Source organism: Panthera pardus, unplaced genomic scaffold (genome assembly GCF_024362965.1).
Source record: "Panthera pardus isolate Hobbes unplaced genomic scaffold, ASM2436296v1 HiC_scaffold_13, whole genome shotgun sequence".
NCBI classification, from domain to species: Eukaryota; Metazoa; Chordata; class Mammalia; order Carnivora; family Felidae; genus Panthera; species Panthera pardus.
This window is the reverse complement of record NW_026526688.1, coordinates 136,873,508-136,895,132: the sequence shown is the minus strand read 5'-3', so window position 1 is coordinate 136,895,132 and position 21,625 is coordinate 136,873,508. Positions and strand designations below refer to the sequence as shown.

General features: G+C 39.6%; 1 protein-coding gene across 3 annotated transcripts; it reads right to left on the bottom strand.

Moving 5' to 3' along the window:
* Window positions 1-346: 346 nt before the first annotated feature.
* Window positions 347-21,625, bottom strand: COQ2 (coenzyme Q2, polyprenyltransferase). Of its 3 annotated transcripts, none has more exons than XM_019465655.2 (7): window positions 21,343-21,625; window positions 16,418-16,584; window positions 9,045-9,166; window positions 7,692-7,777; window positions 5,910-6,043; window positions 3,762-3,950; window positions 347-736 (listed from the first exon to the last, which is right to left on the bottom strand). In XM_019465655.2, the coding sequence occupies exons 1-7, from the start codon at window positions 21,587-21,589 to the stop codon at window positions 704-706; spliced, it is 978 nt and encodes a 325-aa protein (XP_019321200.2). In that variant the 5' UTR covers window positions 21,590-21,625; the 3' UTR covers window positions 347-703. The 3 variants fall into 3 exon arrangements, with proteins under 3 accessions (XP_019321200.2, XP_019321191.2, XP_019321194.2); XM_019465646.2 differs by lacking the exon at window positions 347-736 and adding an exon at window positions 951-1,624; XM_019465649.2 differs by lacking the exon at window positions 347-736 and adding an exon at window positions 951-1,624 and having other exon boundaries at window positions 9,045-9,088.

The window sequence follows — 21,625 nt, the reverse complement described above, 5'->3', positions numbered from 1 at the left end:
TCTATTCTCCCCTTCAACTCACTGTTGCTATAGCAGAGTAGAATCATGGATGCTACTTCTATTAAGTCTAAACACTCCTGTGGTTCAGTATTTGCTGAATAAACAGTTCACTACATTTTCCTGTGCTTATTTATCAGGGCCTGCCTGGTGTGTCAGCTACATTTACCAACACGACCATTATCACCAATATGCAATTTAGTGTTCACTGCTGCCCACAATCCACACACACAAATAGCCGCCTGCCTTACATCCCACGGTCCACGAGAGCCACTTAAATCCAGTAAAATATATTTTAGGTGAATACTGCTAGGTTCTGAAGAGAAAAAAACAATAAAGAACACGGAAATACAAAGTGTAGGTAGCATTTGTTATGAAATTTTACAAGCAGTGGCTGAGAAAAGCCCGAGAAGGTAACATTTAGGAAAAGACCTGCTGTGAAGGACTGACATAATTCAAGGACAGCATTCCAGGCAAAGAGAAGTATACATGCAAAGGCCCTGGGGCAGAAGTCCACCAGCCTGATGAGGAACAGTGAGGAAGCCAGTGGAGCTAGAGAGGAGTGTGGGAAAGTAGTCTCAGATGAGGCCAAATCATGAAGGGCCTAACAGGTGACAGGAGTTTTGGTTTGTCCTGAGGGACCTCAAAGGATCCTGGAAGGTTCTGAGCAGAGGAATGACAGAACTTCGTATAGGTTTTAAGAAAATCACTCTGGCTGCCGTGCTGAGAATATGCCGTGCTGAGAAGACAGCAAGGGAAGAAACTGTTAGGACATTTAACCAATATGCCATTATCCTATAAATCATAATCAAGTAAGATAAAAAAGAAATCAACAGGAATTAAAACAGTCCCTGGTGACTGCCTGCCTGCCTATTTTGGTTACCATGGCTGTACCCAGAGACCGGATGTGTGAAATAAATGTCAGGACTGGTAACAACAGAAGTCCGTATGGATATTGTAGATAAAAGCTTTTATTTACTTAAATTCTCCTAAAATATAAAAAACAGAATGGTTTCCTAACTTACAGCTTTTGGCAGTGAGTAAAGGTCATAACAAAGCACAATAAACCCCAACTTGCCAGCTTTTAGTTTTCCCTAAAAGTAAAGTCCATTTTCCTACATTCATTCATTTAGATGAGATACAAATCAGGTGTCTTTTAAAGTGCCCAAACTCCTACCATTACCATAACTGCAGATGGGAATTATGAGCAGTTAGAATGCATCCACTTAAGTACTCAAGGTCACTCAAATCCTAAAGAGTTCCTGGTTTCTGAGACAGGGGAAGGATATTCCTAGAAAATACTTGAACTAAATCCAGGCAAATATGGTGTACGTCTTCATCTCGTGGTTCTTAATTCTTTAACATATTGCAAGACTGTTTATTCAAATCTAATTATGTGGTAATAAGACCTGAGAGTGTTTTGTAAAATTTGTTTTAAACATTCCTAGATCCACTTCATTTGCTAATTTTCTATTCTACTATCCATACTTTCCTTTGCTTCATCTGTCTTCTTTTCTTTCCACAAATTCCCGAGGACAATCCCTAACAAAACTATTAGTCCTAGTGTTCGGTTGGAGGTAAATTTATCCCAACAATCCTCAGGTCTGTGGATATCTAGAGTGTAAATCTGTAAGAGAAGATCACAATGCTGCATTAGTATTTAATATAAATTTTCTGGCATCACAAATAAACACATCAGTACAGAGAAGAAAATTGCACTCTCTTACAGGATTTTAAGCAACGGGAAGCCTTTAATGTACCCCAAACTGTTTCCAGTGTAGAAAAATCTACCGTTATCTCTCACTGGCTAGGTATTATCTAAGCTGTGTCCTAAAAACTTCCACTTGAGGGGTGCATGAATGCTTTGAAAGGCAACCCACATTATTTTTAGTTCTAACTAATTAGAAAGCTCTAAATATTTACACTGATCTAAAATCTGCCTCCTACAATTCCTACCCTCCAGTTCTAGCGTTATTCTTTGGAGCAATGGTTCCCAGCAGGTGAACAAATCCCATTTGGGAAGGACAAGTCTATTGTGCAGGGCTGTCTAGAGCACTGAAAGGTATTTAACATACCTGGCCCTCACTCACTAAATGACTGTGGATACCCCGCCGAGTTTATTTATGATAACTGAAAATACCCCCATGCATATGGAAATCTCCTTCCCATCCCCACATAGAGAAGGGGATCTGGCAATCTAGACCTGCTGTTAGTGACCTAGAACAAATACATGCCTTTTTCTCCACGGCAGTCCTGCAAATATATCAAAAAAGTGTCACGTCCCTGTCTTATTCATTCCTAGGCTTAACCGTTAGCATCCCTCATTTCCCCAAATATTCTTTATTATGTGGCCTCCAGACTTCAAATCATCATGATTTCTTTTTTTCCAAATACTAGAAGTCTATGTCCATCTTAAAATATTGTGGCAAGGACTGGATAGAAGACCACAAATGCAATTTAGAATTTCAAGATGGGTTTAAATATTGCTTACAGTATTTGTAATTGCCCTCGTAATTTTTGCCTTTGTCCACTAATATCCAGGTGCTTAAATATGGCTAAACATCCATTATCCTGGCCAGACAATCAGTTGATGGTGACAACCCCCACAGTGCTGTGTTATGAGCAAAAGGGGATGTTAAGAAATTCTGAGGAGGAAAATGGTGAAATCTAGAGAATTCTGGAGAATCACCAATTCCTACCGTTTAAAATTTCATTGTGAGGAAAACCATGAAGGTGATACAGCATGAGGTTTACTTTGTGGACATTAGGTTTTGGTTTCCTTCTTACTATGTTATGCAAGTCTTGTTTACACTGATAAGTAATTTGCAACGATGTGTATAAAACAGATCATCTACAGAGAGGCTAACACCCTTTTGAATCCATTCAAAGAAAGTAACAGTAACACTGATACAAAAATAGAGTCCATTTAGAGGCGCCTGGGTGGCTCAACTGGTTAAGCGTCTGACTCTTAATTTTGGCTAAGGTCATGATCTCACAGGTCGTGAGTTCGAGCCCCACATCAGGCTCTGAGCTGACAGTGCAGAGCCTGCTTGGGATTCTCTCTCTCCCCCCTCTCTCTGCCCCTACCCTGCTTTCTCCCTCTCTCTCTCAAAATAAATAAATAAACTTGAAAGTTTTAAGGAAAAAAAAAAAAAAGAGTCCATTTACAAGCAACCTACTTCATTAAAATTAGATTTGGTTCATTCATTTTACAAAAGTAAATAATGTAGATCCCAATATAAGCTTGTGGGTGGTGGCTGAACACGCTGAAATGACAGTTTCCCACTATGTAGGCAGAATTCTGTCTGACATGTGAGCACTTCGTGTCCTATCTGGCCTTGACTGCTAATGCCAGTGGAACCCATCCCTATGAATGATTAGTTTGCTAACCATCACAGCAGCCCACATATTGAAAGTACAGTTATGTTGATCAGTTTGGTTTCAGAGCAATTCAGCTCAACCCACAACCTTCAGACATAGCTGAAATTTTCCCAGACATCAATCAGAAGTAATTCCAGAAAAATCAGAGGGGAAAAAAAAATCTAGGTTTAGTTTTAGATTATTTCTCTAAACTAATACAGTGAGCTTTTTTAGATGATATGTTGAGGCAGGGGAAGGGGTGGTTCAAGATAGTATAAGCCAAGTAGTTGTTTGTTTTAAAGAAGTACGTTGCTTGGTAAACAAAGAGGTTGTTTCTGTTTAAATAGTTTTTACAATTTATAATCCAAGGAAAAATGAGGGAAAGTGTAAGAAAACGGTCAAACCTGGTGTGCCAGATGGGCTCCTACAGCAGCCAGAGCAGTGTAGTAGGGCACGGTCTGAGCACTGTTCACTCCCACCAGGCTCAGCGCCCCCAGCATCGCCACACCGAAGCCACTAAGCCACCGCTTGGTGTTTTCACGGAACCGCAGCGCCGTGGACTTAAGACCAATCAGAGCATCATCTCTTTTGTCCTAACATCAGAAAGTAATAATAAACTCTGTGGTTTTTATTGACATACCACAAAATTCACCATTCTGGTTGTATAACTATCACCATTATCTAATTCCAGAAGAAAGGGTCTTTATCTTCCTCCCCCTATCCCCCCAGAAGAAACGGTCTTTCAAAGGACATACGCTGTGAAAGCTGACAGTAACTTAGAAACACAGGCTGATCAGTAATGAATGTGCAGGCCAAATCCAGGTTAAATGTCACTGCTAAAACTATCTTCCAGCTCTATACATTGCTACATGTCACTGTATTGCTTACCACCCTATGAATGACTTTTAACTCTACACGGACCACATTAGAGTAAAACTCAAGTCTAACTGTTCACACAGCTCCTTCTTCCCTCTGAGTTCTCAAGTCTCAACAACTTCTTGTACATTTTAGTTTCAATCTTGAAGCCGCAGATGCAGAAAAACGCTTCACTGGTACCTGACCACATCTATTCACATTTCACTACTAGTGTGGTTTATTCCTCACCTCTCCCATCAAATCCTCTAAGTAAAGGTCGATTCTGGTGATACACTCCCATCTACCTGCCCGATCTCTTCCAGCAATTTTATTTCTAAGAACTTTCACATACTGTTGTGATTACAGCCACATGATGTCAGAGGCTGTAATGCCCAACTCTGCACCCAGATAGCTATCTGACAGGCTATCTTTTGGGCTTCCAAATCCAAGTAACAACAAATGCAGGATTAATGTATGTTTTTCCCTTCATACTGTAAGCACCTTCAGGTGCAAACTGTCTTTCATTACACGCAGTACCAAAGTGTGAATGAGTATGTGGTGTTTTACTGAAGAAGTGAATCTAATTGGAGTACAGATATCCTCATCATTGGTTCCAGACATTACTGTGAAAAGTATAGGCATCTCTTCTGAACTGTCAGTCAAGTTTCACTTCAGAAAATCAGGCTGATTAGAGACCTAGCAATCTTCTTCATGACAATACAAACTCAGTGGGGGAGAGGGGTAAATGAAAGAAAGCAGGATGAATTCCAGACTGGAATATCAGAAAACATTCCATCGAACCAACACATATTCTTCAAGTAAATAATTGAGAAGACAGTTACATTTCAGAAAAATACTGAGAAGAAACTGTTTCAAAGTTCGTAATGTAAAAGGAAAATTAAGAACATAAATCAAGAAAAGCAAAAGTGGGGTTTTTTTATTAGCCGTATGAAAAAGGCAGTATCAAAAGCTATAAAAATGTTTATATTCCTTAACTAAGTAATACACTCCTAAAAATTTATCCCCAAACACATAAAGATATTAGTGATTAGAACAACATTATTTATAATTGCAAAAACTCTCAGAACTTAAATGGCTCAAATGGACAAATTATTAAAAAGATTTATGGCAAAAAAAAAAAAAAGATTTATGGCATATTAAATCAATGGATTATTATTCTGCAGTCTTAGAGTGGTAATGACAAAAAATATGGGAAAGTGCTTACTACCCACACGACTAGGAAAAAGATCTGCCTGGTAGAGGCCTCCACAGAAGGGAGGAGAACGTGGCAGTTAAAAGTGCAGACTGTAGAGACTGTCTGGGTCTGAATCTCAGCTCTGCCATCCACTAACTGTGTGACACAGATATGGTTCTTCTCCACATGTTTCCTCATCTATAAAATGAGGATAATAAAAGCACCTTCCCTCCTAGGTTGTTATGAGGATTAAATTAGTATTTGTAAGGTTTTTTTAAAACTGTGCCTGGCAATACAGTATATACAATTTAAATGCTTGTAAATTAAAGAGTTGATCTCTTTGGTAAACATACATATACAGGAAACAAAAATATCTTGTTGGTGCCAAAGAAGTGTGAATGATTTTCTTTTCAGAAAACATACTTTCCCTTTAATGTGGTTCATAAAGTTCCTAAATGGCGATAATAACTAAACCAGAGTTAAGAAAAAAGGTATTTTTTACCTGGTGAGCGTAGATAGTATCATAAATTAGCGTCCACATAATTCCAGAAAAATAAAGAGGCAGACAAACAGATGGGTCGCAGGAGCCCTTGATAGCAGACCATCCAAGTAATGCTCCCCAATTAAAAGTCAACCCTACAATTGGTGAGACAGAGGGAGAGGGCAAAGACACTTTAGACTCCCAAAGAGGGGAGGGGGCATTGGCATGTACCAAGTGCTTCTACGCATCAGGCTCTGTGCACTGTTTGCTACTAGGTCGATTCCTGAAATTCTCTCAGCTCTCTGTGGTGGTGACAAGCTACTCTGCACAAAAAAGGAAACGGGTTCAGAGAGGTTAATTGACAATTCAAATAACACGGGTAATAGAAAAAATACTATCACCCTAATAGGAGGTTTCACGAGAACATTCCCCCTACCTAGCACGGTGCCTGGCAGTCAACGAATGGTAGAAGCTGGGGTTTCAACTTAGACCTAGCTGAGCCAAAACCTTGTGGTCTGTCCTTTAATCACTCTCCTTCCCCCATAAGTGACAGAAACAAGAGTACAGACGGGAACACTTATTCGTTCTGTAAGCCCATCCTCTCTGAGGACTGTAAACGAACATCGACATGCGGACAACTCCCAAATCTCTATGTGCACTCTGATCGACTCTACACTTCAGACTGGACCTGGAACTGTCTGCTCGACATCTCTACCTGCAAGTCCCTCAGGTACCTCATACTCAGTGGGTCCCACAGGTCTTTTCTCAGAAAACCCCCTTTCTTCTTTTATTCACTGAAAAAAATGGTTCAAGCATCTAGAATACCTTTAGGAATATTCTAGCTTATTCTAGTAGAAGGTATTTTTGCAATAGATTTTGATTTACCTACCCGTCTTTTGTTTGCTCTACCAACAAATATTTATTGAATACCTGTGACGTCCCAGGTGCTATGGTAGGTGGTGGGCCATCCACATGCAAAGAAAGCTTTATCTGTTAGGCATTTATTATTTATAACGGGGGAGACAGAGGAAGCCCCCAGCATCTTCTTGTTTAGTTACTGCTGGTGAAATGAGGAAGTGCCACTCCGGAGTGTTGTGGGAGCCAGAGGCGAGACTGGCTAACTTTCTCTGGGAGGGCTAAGGAAGACTTCACAGACAGGGGCTGTCTAAGCTGTCACATACTAACCCTTCCTGCCTGAGTGTGCTTTTCACCCCAACCCTCCAAGTGCTCAGGGCATCCAGGTCAGTCACCTAAAGAGAAGGGTATGGTCAAATCTGTTAATTTTCTTCTTCATGACATACCAGATTTTAAAAAAAGCATTTCAGGAAATAATAATGATGATAATCTTTATTATTATTATTATTATTATTTTTTAACGTTTATTTATTTTTGAGACAGAGACAGAGCATGAACGGGGGAGGGTCAGAGAGAGAGGGAGACACAGAATCTGAAACAGGCTCCAGGCTCTGAGCAGTCAGCACGGAGCCCGACGCGGGGCTCCAACTCACATACCGCGAGATCGTGACCTGAGCAGAAGTTGGACGCTTAACCGACTGAGCCACCCAGGCACCCCTGGATAATGATGATAATCTTAATAAATATATAAGGTTTCTTAGCCAATAAAAATGGCTAATTACCCTCCCTTAAAATATCAAATTCTATTCTTGGTTTAGAAAACTTTATGACTGACTGGACATTTTATCACTGCCACATTACACACACACACACACACATACACACACACACACACACACAGAAGTTTGAGGGTATCCAAGGAAATACTTGTAGTTATTTCAGGCTCACCCAAGGCTAATTGAGGCCAGTATGTAATTCTTTTCATTAGCGGGTAGATGATGACAAGAAGTAGGGATGCTGCTCCCAGAGCTATACTGAAATCAAGAAAAAACATTAAAGATTAATGTCACCATCTCTTAGAAATTGCTAAATAAGACAACAGTAATAATACTAATTGGAAAATGATTGATCTTAAATTATATATTTTGTTACGTAAAATTATTTTCCTGGAGCTTGATTAGGATAAAAGATGATTAAAAGGTATTTTAAGTATTATAAAACAACCAAACAAAATAATAATGCATATAGTGCTTTCATACATTAGGTGCTGTTCTAACTGCTTTGCATATGCTAACTCATTATAATCTTCACGACAAACCTAAGAGGCAGACAGTTTTACTCTACTTGCTTTTGCAGATGAGGAAACTAAAGCACAAAGAGATTAAGGACTTTCTCGACTGTCACAGAGCCAGTCAGTAGCAGGGCCAGGATTCAAACCTAAGGCAGGATGGCTCCAAAGTCCAACTTAACACCCACTCTATGCTAGTGCCTCTCTAAATGTTGTTTTAGATTACTGGAGATGTCCAAACAGAATCAGAGTCAACACACTCCTCCCTATGTGCACGATGGGTGCTACTCCTCAGAAGAGGACAAGGTCACAAAGCACCTATAAAAGGATGACAGCATAAGATGTTCTTAGGCACCAGCTCATCTAACACCGCCCTCCCAGGACAGACCTTCCAAAAGCATTTTCATGTGATGCTATCAGGGCAAAGTATGCAGTTAAGTCTAGTTTCTATAAAGTGACACTTATTTTTTGTCCTTTTTTTTTTTCTCATGTAAGTACTTTCTAAGCAGCCATGTGACGCACAAAAGTTTAATTCTGTCTCTATTTAAGAGACATAGGAATGAATTCTTCCATTTTTTTTCCTTTGTCATTGATAATGAACATGACTCTCGGAAAGACCCAGTTAATCTTTTTGCAAAATGAGTATAATTACTTCTATCTACTTTAGAGATACTGTCAGGATAAAAAAAATTTCACATAAGGGTATATACGCACATCCATGTACGTATCCAGTAAAGCTATGAAGGTGCCGTGTGTTCCCCAGGGAACATGCGATGAAAGTATAATGGTGGCTCAGGATAAATTAAATGCTGGTCTTCCAATTCCTTTGGCTGAAAACATTCCTGATTTTACAACATGTGGCGACTTATTTATACTTGCTAACTTACAGATGCTCAATAGGTAACCAATAAACAATTCTGTGACAAAGATATTTCTATTTTATTTATTTCTACTTTCTCCACTTCCAAAAGAGAGATTTTTATACACGATTCTGAAAGAGACATTCACTATACCTGTAGTCATTCAGACACAGAAGAACACCCAGTGCCAAGGTCAGCTGTCCCCCGAGGAAAACAAAGGATTGAAAAATTGAGATGTCTCCAGCAGCTATTGGACGATTTGCTGTTCTTACAACCTTAATACATAAAACCAGATACCTTAGCCTCATGTAATGGTTCCATCATGGATTTAAACATGCAATCAAGAGAATGGCCATGGCAAGCACTAAAGCAAAAATATGAATAAAAAGTGAAATCAACATTGGAAACACTGCCAAAAATGAAAACTTCATATTTAAAACAGCTTTGAAAAGTACCAAAAATTCCCACCACTCATTCCACTTCCTTTCCTTCTCCCATCTCCATCTCCAAACAGACAAAACAAAGCAACTTCCTTATCTGGCTATTTAGCTACCCAGCTTATTAGCAAGTATATGCCTAATTTTCAGAGAGCAAGGAGAGACAATAATAATGATAATTCTCAGGAAAAAGGAAATTGCAATGAATGTTTTGATTACAGGAAGCACTGCAATTAGAAATCAAATGTAAATACAGAAAGAAGACAGATTATCTGGGTTTGAAACTGGGAGTGCTTTTGCCAGGCTATTTAAGAATGCGCCTATAATCTAATATTAATTGTACCCAAATGTAAAGAGCAGACTCAATGTAAGAATATGAACAGACAGAGCTATTATTTGGACAAATAATATACATTATTTTTTTCCTGCGTAGAGATCATGAAATGTGATTATTATACACTGAACCATTAAAAAAAAGAAAAAGAACATAACCAAAATTGTCATCATTGTTAGAAGAACTCAGGATCTGGGATCCAAGAGCCCAGTGTTCCATCACCTACTGGCTGTATGAATTTTGGCAAATTACTTAACCTCTCTTGGGCTTAGGTTACTTTCCTGCTAAAAGAAAAACAGAAAGAGAGGAGAAGAGGAGAAAGGGGTACTAAGAACGCCTACCTCATATAGTAAATGCAGTGTCTAAAGCATGTAAGTATGTAATAAATGTTACCTACTATTAATATAACATATTTTTGTTTTGATTCTGATTTATATCAAGGGTTAGCAAACTATGGCCTGTGGGCCAAATCCAGCCTACTGCCTATTTTTGTTTGGCTCATGAGTAAAAAGAATGGATTTTACTTTTTTAGACAGTTGAAAGTAAGTTAAAAAAAAAAAAAAAGAGTAATGTATTATGATATGTGAAAATAATACGAAATTCAAATTTCAGCATCCATAAATAAAATTCTATTGAAACGAACATATTGTTATATGGCTGCTTTTGTGCTCCAACAGAATCAAGCAGTTGCAACAAAGAAGGTATGGCCCACAAAGCCTAAAATATTTACTATCTGGTCTTTCACAGAAAAAATTTGCTGACCCAATTTATAAGCATGCCTCACTGTGCAGTACAACAGTTTGTCAAAAGCTACAATGACTCACCTTGGTTTGAGTGCCAGAATCGGATCTTTTATCTCTGATTTTGTCCCTAGAGTCTTAGTTGGAAATATATCTATGTCTTATATTTGTTGTAGGATGTTACAATTATTCCGGCTAGTACATGAGTGCTCACAATGTGACACTATTCTGACAACTATGTATTCATCACACCACTGGATCCTTACAACAACCCTGACTTCTAGCCACTCACAAGTTCCTGCCATTTGTTTTAGAAAACTGAGGCAGAAGAAGCTCGGTAACTTTCCAAGGTCACAGATGGTTAGTAGAACAGTCTGTCTAGTCCCACTGACCACACTACTAACCACAGATTATACTGTTGCTTCAGTGGTGATAATTAATTAACCTAGCTAAATTCGAAATAATTAACCTAGCTAAATTTGAAAGCTGAAAATAAACAAGCACTCCATCAAAAGACTAAAAATGATGTAATATGATGATCAAAACATATTCCATGTGGTTTTTATGAAACCAGATTGCTCACAGCTTATAAAATTAAATCATTAATACCTGTGCCTTGAGATTATTTTAATGTTTATGGACCTAACGTTCATTGCATGGTTGGCAGATTATATATGTCAAAAAAACACATTAACCCATATATCCGAATAGTAATTCAACTTATCATTTAATATATGAGCAATTTACTTATTATCTAATGTACTAAACAAAACCCAAGCCACAAACATATCTTTATTGATATAGAGTTTTTAAGAAACTATGAGATAAGCATGACAACATGGCCAAGCTTTTTAACTCATCCTTTAACGTGCAAAAATCTGTGGGAATGCAAGCTGGTGCAGCCACTCTGATAAACAGTATGGAGGTTCCTCAAAAAGTAAAAATAGAACTACCCTATGACCCAGCAATTGCACTACTAGGTATTTACCCAAGGGATACAGGTGTTCTGTTTCGAAGGGACACATGTATCTCAATGTTTATAGCAGCACTATCAACAACAGCCTAAGTATGGAAAGAGCCCAAATGGCCATCGATGGATGAATGGATAAAGAAGATGTGGTATATATACAGTGGAGTATTACTCGGCAATCAAAAAGAATGAAATCTTGTCACTTGCAACTACGTGGATGGAACTGGAGGGAAATTAGTCAGAGAAAGACAAATATCATATGACTTGACTCATATGAGGACTTTAAGAGACAAAACGGATGAACTAAGGGAAGGGAAACAAAAATAATATAAAAACAGGGAGGGGGACAAAGCATAAGAGACTCCTAAATATGGAGAACAAACAGAAGGTTACGGGAGGGGTTGGGGGAGGAGGGATGGGCTAAATGGGTAAGGGGCATTAAGGAATCTACTCCTGAAATCATTGTTGCACTGTATGCTAACTAATTTGGATGTAAATTTAAAAAAAAAAAATGCAAAAATCTGTTGTGTTCCTTTAGGCTAATAATGAACTATCTGAAAGAGAAATTAAGAAAACAATCTCATTTACAATTGCAGTGAAGAATAAAATACCTAGAGACAGATTTAACCAAGGGGGTGCAAGACCTGTATATTGAAAACTACTAAACATTAATGAGAAAAATTAAAGAAAACACAAATAAATGGAAAGATGTCCCATTCTCATGCACTGGAGGAATTCATATTGTTAAAATGCCCATACTACCCAAAACAATCTACAGATTCAATGCAATCCCTATCAAAATTCTAATGGCATTTTCCACAGAAATAGAACAATTCTAAAATTTGTAAGGAACCATGAAAGACCCCAAATAGCCAAAGAGAAAGAAGAACAAAAGAAAGAAGAACAAAAGAAAGAAGAACAAAGCTGGAGGCATCACACTTTCTGATTTCAAACTAGACTACAAAGCTACAATAATTAAAACAGTATGATTTTGGCATAAAAACAGATCAATGAAATACAACAGAGAGCCCAGAAATAAATCCACACATATATGGTCAATTGATTTATGATAAAGTAGCCAAGACTGTAGTATATTCCCTATACAATGGGGGAAGAACAGTCTCTTCAATAAATGGTGCTGGGGAAACTGGACAGCTACATGCAAAAAGAATAAATCTGGACTCCTATCCTATAGCATACACAAAATTAACTCAAAATGGTTTAAAGACTTGCACGTAAGACCTGAAACCATAAAACTCCTAGAAGAAAACACAGCAATAAGCCCCCTGACATAGGTCTTGGCAATGATTTTGTGGATCTGAGACCAAAAGCAAAAGCGACAAAAGCAAAAATAAACAAGTGGGACTACATCAAATGAAAAAGCTTCTTCACAGCAAAGGAAACCACAACAAAATGAAAATCAACCTACTGAATGGGGGAAAATGTTCGCAAATCAAGTACCTGATAAGGGGTTAATATCAAAATATATAGAGAACTCATATATAACTCAATAGTAAAAAAAAAAAAAACCTAAAAAAATCCAAATAAAAAATGGGCAGAAGATCTGAATAGACATTTTTCCAAAGAAGACATATAGATGGCCAACAGGCACATGAAAAGATGCTGAACATCATTAATCATCAGAGAAATGCAAATAAAACCACAATGAGCTATCACCTCACACCTGTTAGAGTGGCTAAGAGACAAAAAGACAAGAAATAACAGAAATAACACCTATCGACGAGGATGTGGAGAAAAAAGAACTCCTGTGCACTGTTGGCAGGAGTGTCAATTGACACACCCCCTGTGGAAAACAATATGGAGGCTCCTCAAAAGATTAAAAATAGAACTACCCTCTAATCCAGGAATCCACCTCTGGGTATTTATCTAGGGAAAACAAATACATTAATTCAAAAAGATATATACACTCCCATGTTCACTGAAGCATTATTTACAATGGTCAAAATAGGGAAACAACCTAAGTGTCTGTTAATGGATGAATGGATAAAAAGAAATGTGGTACACACACACATATACACAAAATGGAATACAATTCAGCCATTAAAAAAATCTTGCCATTTTGCATCTCAAGGTCTTTATGCTCAGTGAAATAAGTCCTACAGAAAGACAAATACCGTATGATCTCCCTTACATGTGGAATCTAAAACAAACAAAACAAAAACTCAAGCTCATAGAAAAAGAGAACAGGTTGGTGGTTGCCAGAGGCTGAAGGGCTAGTGGAATGGGAGAAATGGGTGAACTGATTTTTTTTCCTCCAGTTTAAATAAATTGAACAACAATTGTTTAGAAAAGAATTTCGATTACAAAAGAGAGATGCAGATAGTATTTTAATGTCTTTTTTTTAAATTTATTTTTGAAGGAGAGAGAGAGAGCATGAGCGGGGGAGGAGCAGAGAGAGAGGGAGACACAGAATCCGAAGCAGGCTCCAGGCTCTAAGCTGTCAGCACACAGCCCGATACGGGGCTCGAACCCACAAACTCTGAGATCATGACCTGAGCCAACTGAGCCACCCAGGCACCCCCCAATAACATTTTAAGTCATGTTAGCAAAATCTCTTTAATAGTTATAAAATACTCATTTAAGAGCTTTGTTATATGTCTATATAGAATCTGGACTCAGGGCGCCTAGGTGGCTCAGTTGGTTAATATCCAATTTCGGTTCAGGTCCTGATGTCACGGTTCCTGAGTTCAAGCCCCGGGCCAGGCTCTGTGCCGACAGCAGGGAGCCTGGAGCCTGTTTCGGATTCTATGTCTCCCTCTCTCTCTGCCTCTCCCCTGCTCACACTCTGTCTCTGTCTCTCTCTCTCAAAAATAAACATTAAAATTTTTTTTAAATTAAATAGAAACTGGAATCTTCTAATCAGAGAAAAATGTCATGGGGGAGATATACCTAATCAATAACCTTTTACCTAAGGAGAAAAAAAATCACTTAAAGGGAAACTAAAATCGTTCTATTTTGTTAATTAAAAGCTGGTTGGTTTGAATATTTTTTTAATTAACCTTTTTCGAGATAACTGTAGATTTATATTCAGTTTTTAAAAACATCTCTGCATTTTGGGGTGCCTAGGTGACTCAGTTGGTTAAGCATCTGACTCGATTTCTATTTTGGTACTGACTGAATTTTTCAGATTAAACAAACAAGTACTATTTTTCTAAGGAGAAAAAATAATAACAAAATTGTGCATTTTTTAAAAGAAATAATCACAGCAAATGCTAACAGGGGCTTCCTTGGCTTGTTTAAATTAAGATTTGATCCTGCCACTTGCAGCGACATGGATAGAACTGGAGGGTATTATGCTAAGTGAAATACGTCAGTCAGAGAAAGACAAAAATCACATGACTTCACTCATATGTGGAACTTGAGAAATTTAACAGAAGACCACGGGGGAAGGGAAGGGGAAAACATAGTTTCAAACAGAGAGGGAGGCAAACCATAAGGGCTCTTAAATACAGAGAACAAACTGAGAGTTGATGGGGTGGGGGTGAAGAAGAGGACAAAATGGGTGATGGGCATTGAGGAGGGCACTCGTTGGGATGAGCACTGGGTGTTGTAGGTAAGCAATAAATCACAGGAATCTATTCACAAAACCAAGAGCACACTGTACACACTGTATGTTAGCTAACTTGACAATAAATTATATTAAAATTTTTTTAAGTAAATAAATATTTGATTTATAGAAGAATAGTTACAACTCTAATATATATCCTAAAAAATATTTTTAAATGTTTATTTATTTTTGAGAGAGAGACAGAGAGAGAGAGCGTGAGCAGGGGAAGGGGCAGAGAGAGGGAGACACAGACTCTGAAGCAGGCTCCAGGCTCGGAGCTGTCAGCACAGAGCCAAATATGAGGCTCAAACTCAGGTGGTAAGATCATGACCTGAGCCGAAGTCGGTGGCTTAACCAACGGAGTGACTCAGGCACCTGTGTAGTTGATTACCACTGCCTCTTGTATCCCACATATTTCTTCTGTGGTTTACTTTTAATTTTGCCATTCTTGAATAATAATTTTTTTTAAGTTTATTTATTTTGAGTGAGAGAGAGAAAATGCAGGGGAGGGGCAGAGAGAGAGGGAGAGAGAAAATCCCAAGCAGGCTCCACGCTGTCAGTACACAGCCTAAGTGGGGCTTGATCTCACTATCGTGAGATCATGACCTGAGCCGAAATCAAAGAGTCCAACACTTAACCGACTGAGCCACCCAGGTGCCCTGAGTAACTTTGTTTTTTAATGTTTATTTATTTTTAGAGAGAGAGAGAGAGAGAGAGAGAGAATGAGTGAAGGAGGGGCAGAGAGAGAGAGAGGGAGAGAGAGAATCACAAGCAGGCTCCAGGCTCTGAGCTGTCAGTGCAGAGCCCGAAGTGGGGCTCGAACTCACGAACTGTGAGCTCACGACCTGAGCCGAAGTTGGAAGCTTAACCTACTGAGCTACCCAAGTGCCCATGACTCTAATATATATCTTACAGGAAAGAATGATGGTTGTTTTGGATCCCCGAAGGTTCAGGATGAACTTTTCCTTCACTCCTCACATCCATACCTTGGCCCTCTAAATTCTAACTCATTTTGTAAAAATGAAGTACACACCCTGCCTGCATGGCTGCTCCTGTCGAGAAAGGAAGTACATTGCACTTTGCGACACCCGCCATTCAACTGAAAAATGGCACTTATTATGCTGGTACACTAAAGTACACTAAAAAAACCTTTGCTTTTTGTGGAAAGTGATGCCACCATGTTACTCTGCAGAATTGAGAGGAGCCTCCCTATTCCTTTCCAGGAAGAAACTACCTTTTTTTTTTTTTTAATTTTTTTTTTTTTTTAACGTTTATTTATTTTTGAGACAGAGAGAGACAGAGCATGAACGGGGGAGGGTCAGAGAGAGGGAGACACAGAATCTGAAACAGGCTCCAGGCTCCGAGCTGTCAGCACAGAGCCCCACGCGGGGCTCGAACTCACGGACCGCGAGATCATGACCTGAGCCAAAGTCGGCTGCTCAACCGACTGAGCCACCCAGGCGCCCCAAGAAACTACCTTTTTATCATAGTCCCGGTCCCACATGTCATTAATAGTACAGCCTGCTCCACGCATCAGAACAGCTCCAGTGCCAAAGAGGGACAACATGTACCAATCTGGAAAACAACCTGGTTCAGCTGCTAAACCAATGCTCCAAGTACATGGCAGGTACAACAGCCAGGTTCCTAAGCAAAGATAAAAGACAAAAAAGATGCATATTCAAGTTAGTTATCTGTCTTTAGTTTAAACACTACATCCCAGAGAAGTAAAGAACACAAAGTCAAAAACACATGACAAAACCGTGAAAATAAATTTACAACTCATATCACAAAGGAATCTTCGGCCCAAGATGTAGGGTTCCTAGAAACTGGAAGAAGATCACTAGTCCAATGGAAAAACAGACAAAAAAGATAAAGTTCACAGACAAAGAACTACAAATGATTCTTCTTTATATGAAAGATCACCTTTGAGAAATACACATCAAAATTACATTGAGATAACATTTTTCACGTGTCAGATGGGCAAAACCCAAAGTCTGACCACACACCCCTAAGTGTCTGATACGCATTTCTCATGAGGTCACCAAGTGGTCCAACCCATCTGGAGGACAACCAAAAAATTTTTACCCTGTGTGCGCTCACCCCCACTCACCAAATACATGTATTTGAATGTCAGTATGTTCATAGACCGTGTCAGGGAGGATACATTAGAAACTGATAATAATATTGGTCTCTGGGGAGGGGAACTGGGTGGCTGGGAAACAGGGGAGGAAGACTTAGTTTTCATTCTACGTCTTTGCACTTTCTGAATTTTGTGTCATATGCATGCATTACCTCTAAAAAAAGTTAGTAAAACTTTCTTTACTGTTGTTAGCACAATAAAATAAAATAGGCTTGAGGGAGGGAGATCATTAGCCTACTGTTTTTTAAATATTTTGCAGCTACATGCACAAATGGGATTCGTTCTTGGCACACAGCCCAAAAGCTAGACGAAATTAAGCTAAAACCAAATAGACCCTACAGATGGGAGACTTCACATGTGAACTCTGATATTCTACTTTCAAAAGAAAATATTTCAACAAATGTTTGGCTATGGTGCCTATTAAGATAAATTCTGAGCTTTCCTTCCCAATTCAGCCACGTAAGAGAAAAAGGGATGTGGCTAAATAAAGGTGAGATCCTATACAAAAATGGCCGAATGACAAAGTGCCTATAATCATATTTATGCTTCATAAGTTTAACCTTTATTCATTTACAGGAATTTATAAAGCACATATGGGAACTAAGAATACAACAGTGACTAAAAGAGAGAGCCTTTCTGCCTTCACACAGCTTATAAATGAAAAGGAAGAAATACAACTAAACAAATAACAACAACAAAATAGATCAATTCAAAAACAGGACAAATACAGGGTCCTATAAAGGCATAAAACAGTGCCACCCAAGTCACTGGGGGAGGGATCAGGGAGGACACAGAAGAAAAGATAAGGAGAGGCTGAAAACAAGATATTTGAGTCCAGACTCAAATTCGGGTTCAGGGTGTCTGGGACTGACTCGTATTGGGTGTGTCCCTTATAAAACAACAGCAACAACCGCTCACATTTACTGCAGGTTCAGGAAATGTTAGCCACTGTTTTAAATGCTTTATTCATGCAAACTCATTTAATCCTCAACCACACCCTTACAGAGTAAACTCTATTACTGTTTCTATTTTACAGATGAGGAAACAAATGCACAGAGAGGTTACATGAAACAAGTGAAACAACGGGTTTAACTACTTCCTTTTTCCTGGACCTACCAGGACAGCTCAGAGGGGCAGGGTTACTCTGAAACAAAAGAATACCACTTGAAAGGCATTATTTTCCTGGTGCAATTAGAATGAGTCTATTTAAAAAAGAATTCTGGAGAGAAAAGATGTGTAATCACCTATAGCATTTTGTGTCAGGAACAAGACTTCCTTTGCCATCAGTCTATATTATAGGTACTATAGGCATTTACCTATAGGAACCGGTAGGGCATCCCTATGGATGAGGGGGGTTTCTATAATCAAGGGGAAGGTCAGACATTCGGTTTGATGTCTGCCACTAATAAGTGGAGTGATGCTGGACACTAAAGTATACTAAACTTTAAGGTTCAGTCTTCCTTGAGTACAAATGAGGGGAAAGAATATCTACCTCTTAGAGTTCTTAGGAGAAAACAATACTAGTGATGATGAATATAAAAATAGTAATAGCAAATATACAGCTGTTACTATGTGCTGTCATGGAACACTTGATTCTCACGACAAACCTATGAGATAGGCACTATTTTCAATATACCCACTTAACAAATACAAAAGCTGAAGCACAGAAAAAGTAATTTGCCCGAGGTCACAAGGGCAAAAAGTGGCAGAGTTGACATGTAAAGTTAGGTTTGTAGACTTTGGTCTGGTTCTAGTCTATCCAAGGTCAATGCTGAGTGATAACTCAGTATACCTAAATCTCTACAAACACTTAAGTTCCTATTGCTCCTTTGTGCTCCTGATTCTCAGCAACAGCTCTTTCCTTTCTTCCCTATTACACTGTCCTTATTCTCTCTTCCATGAAGAAGGATGCAGAGGTGACGAGGACGCAAACAGAAAGAAAGGCCTATTGTAGGAAAAGGAAAAATTCTCTGGGAGATGAAACAAAATGAGCAAGTTCTGAGAGGTGTGGGCAGAATGGGCAGACCAAAAAGCCTGTGTAAACTGACTCCAAGAACTTTACTAAATTACATATTATCTTCAAGACAACGTAATTACCCATAAAGGCAGTGAAACAAAAATTACACCATCAATTTAGTGTAAAGAGTGCCACCTGCTGAAACTTTCTGGAATACTATAGTTTGTGACACATCTGAAAGAAGCTGCAATCCATTCTGAAAAACAATGAAACCCACTTTGGTTTATAAAAACAAATCAACTATAGCAAAGTAAAACAATGAACATAAAACTTACCCCACAAAAGAAAAATTTAAATAAAGAAATACCAAACTTATAAACTCTGTCAATTTATTGTTCCTGGCATACAGTAGGGCTCAAAAAGTGTTGAATGAATTGCAACACAGTACTATTAGTAAACAGTCTTAAAAAACCCTACAATTATCACTTTATTTAGAACTAGAGCGTGCAAGCTGGTATCTTCTTAACATACATAACTATTACCCCAGTCTTCTCCAATTCCCTCTTCTCAAGTATTAATGCCAAACATTTTCTTGAGCACTTAGTATGCCAGTCATTGTTCTAAGGACTCAACACACATTTATATAAAATAATTTTCATGACAACCTTATAAAGTCCATATTATCAGTATCTTCATTTTATAGATGAGAAAAGAAGAGGTCTGATTCCAGAGCTTTACTTGGAACAACTATGTAGCTAGCCTCTTATGTGGTGGGATGGTCAGCCACTAATGCAAAAAGCCAGAGGTTTATGGATATGGGAATAATGGCAGCTGTTGATCTGTCCTGGATGTCTGTAAGCCTACACTGCAGCTCCGTCAGACACCAAAACAGAATTATAGTTATGCTTTAGATTAGACCTAGGCTTGGAAATTTATGCCTATCAACTTGTATCTGGACCCAAAATGCAAGGGGTCATGATGGCAGGACTGTCCCTATTATTTAATTTGCTTTTATACTTTAATAGCTAATCGTTGTAACTCTTAGTGCTCTGATCCCAAATAAGTAGTGCATAAACCTAGAATACCACAAGCAAGACCTACATTTGGGTCTTGGCTAGGCCAAGGTGGAGTGAATGCATCCAGGCATCTGAATGTATTTCCCTGCATTGCAATGGCAAATGCTATCATCTTAGATGACCTGGAGTTTAAGCTCTGCCCCTCCCTCACCACTGTCCATCCTTCTTTGGTTCAGCTCTTATCCAGCCTAGCCTCCCAGTATTTTCTACACCCACCTGCCATTCTAGATCAACTCATACTCTTGATGTTCCAACTCTCCACCCTTGAGTCTTTGCAAAAACATTTCCCCCAACCACGAAGATATCTCCTCTGCAAAATCTACCTGTCTCTGAGACACAATTTGCTCTTGACACTTTCTAACAATGGAGATCCACACTAATTACTCCTTTTCCTACAGCACTTGGCCATCTGTACCACTAACGTTTGATCTCCTTCTTTCCCAGCTCACCCAATAATTTGTCTTTTTCCACCAAGACTAGGAGTTCCTTGAAAGCGGTGTGTATAGCTCTTTCCGTCCCTGAGGCTAGGTGATATGGTCAGAATTGGTTTGATACTATTGCCAAGCTATGTAGGAGGCACTAGACAGAAATGTCCCATTTTCGTGGCGCTTAGACTGTATTGGAGACTCGATCAACCAATAAATGCATCAGGTTAGTGAGTGGTGAGTATTGTGAAGGAAAATGGAGGGTACAGGTGTAAAGAATGAGGTGGCAGATGTTATTTTAGATAGGAAGGTCACGGAAATCTTCGGAGGCGATAGTTAGCTGATAGGCGGTCCATAAGTGCTGTACCTGCTGCGTTCACCTGAATTAAATCTTTTGTGTTACGGGTGGTGGAGGGCAAAGCTAGAACTCAGCATCAAAACTAGGTTCACCTGGTCTGGCTCTGCTTCCCTCAGTTGTAATGACAGTTCCAGGTTTTTGCCTTGGGAGCCTTAAAGAATTACAGGAAGGATCAAACATAATGAATGTGGACGTGTTTCGATATTGTAAATCTGTGCACAAAAAGGGACACAAGAACGGAACTTCCGCTCGATTCACTGTTTACACAAGGGCCAACTTTTTGCCCGTCCCGAGCACTCAGGATTCAGAGGGATGTGAAGGCCCGCGAGCCACTTCAGGGACCTCCCCTCCCGGCGTTCCGAGACTATCGGCCGCCTGGCAGCTTCTCCGCTACTCCCGCTTCTCCGCTACTCCCGCATCCCCGCGGTGCGTCCGCTCGCACTCACCAATAGGCTTGTCCAAACGCATGAGGCGCAAGTAGGGCTGCAGGGGGCGGGGCGCCGAGTTCACTACCGCGGCGGCCGACAGGCTGAGCCGACGCCTGCGCGGTCCCTGCCCGGCAGAAGGCTGCCAGTGCCTGGCGCGGGGCGTGCCGGCCGCGCGCGCGAGGGCCAGCGCGCCGGAATCCTGCAGCCACGCCTGCGTCATTACCCGCAGGCTCCGCGCGAGCCCCGCGCCGCGAACACCCAGCATGGCGATCGGGAGGGCGTGGCTCCATACAGGCCTGAG

Excerpts from the sequence above, each read along its gene's own strand:
- COQ2 (XM_019465646.2), bottom strand. The coding sequence starts at position 21,589 with ATGCTGGGTGTTCGCGGCGCGGGGCTCGCGCGGAGCCTGCGGGTAATG. Across the intron at positions 9,167-16,417 it reads ACCGGGACTATGATAAAAAG|GTTGTAAGAACAGCAAATCG; the intron begins GTAGTTTCTTGG and ends TTATGTATTAAG. Across the intron at positions 7,778-9,044 it reads CTGTGTCTGAATGACTACAG|TATAGCTCTGGGAGCAGCAT; the intron begins GTATAGTGAATG and ends TCTTGATTTCAG.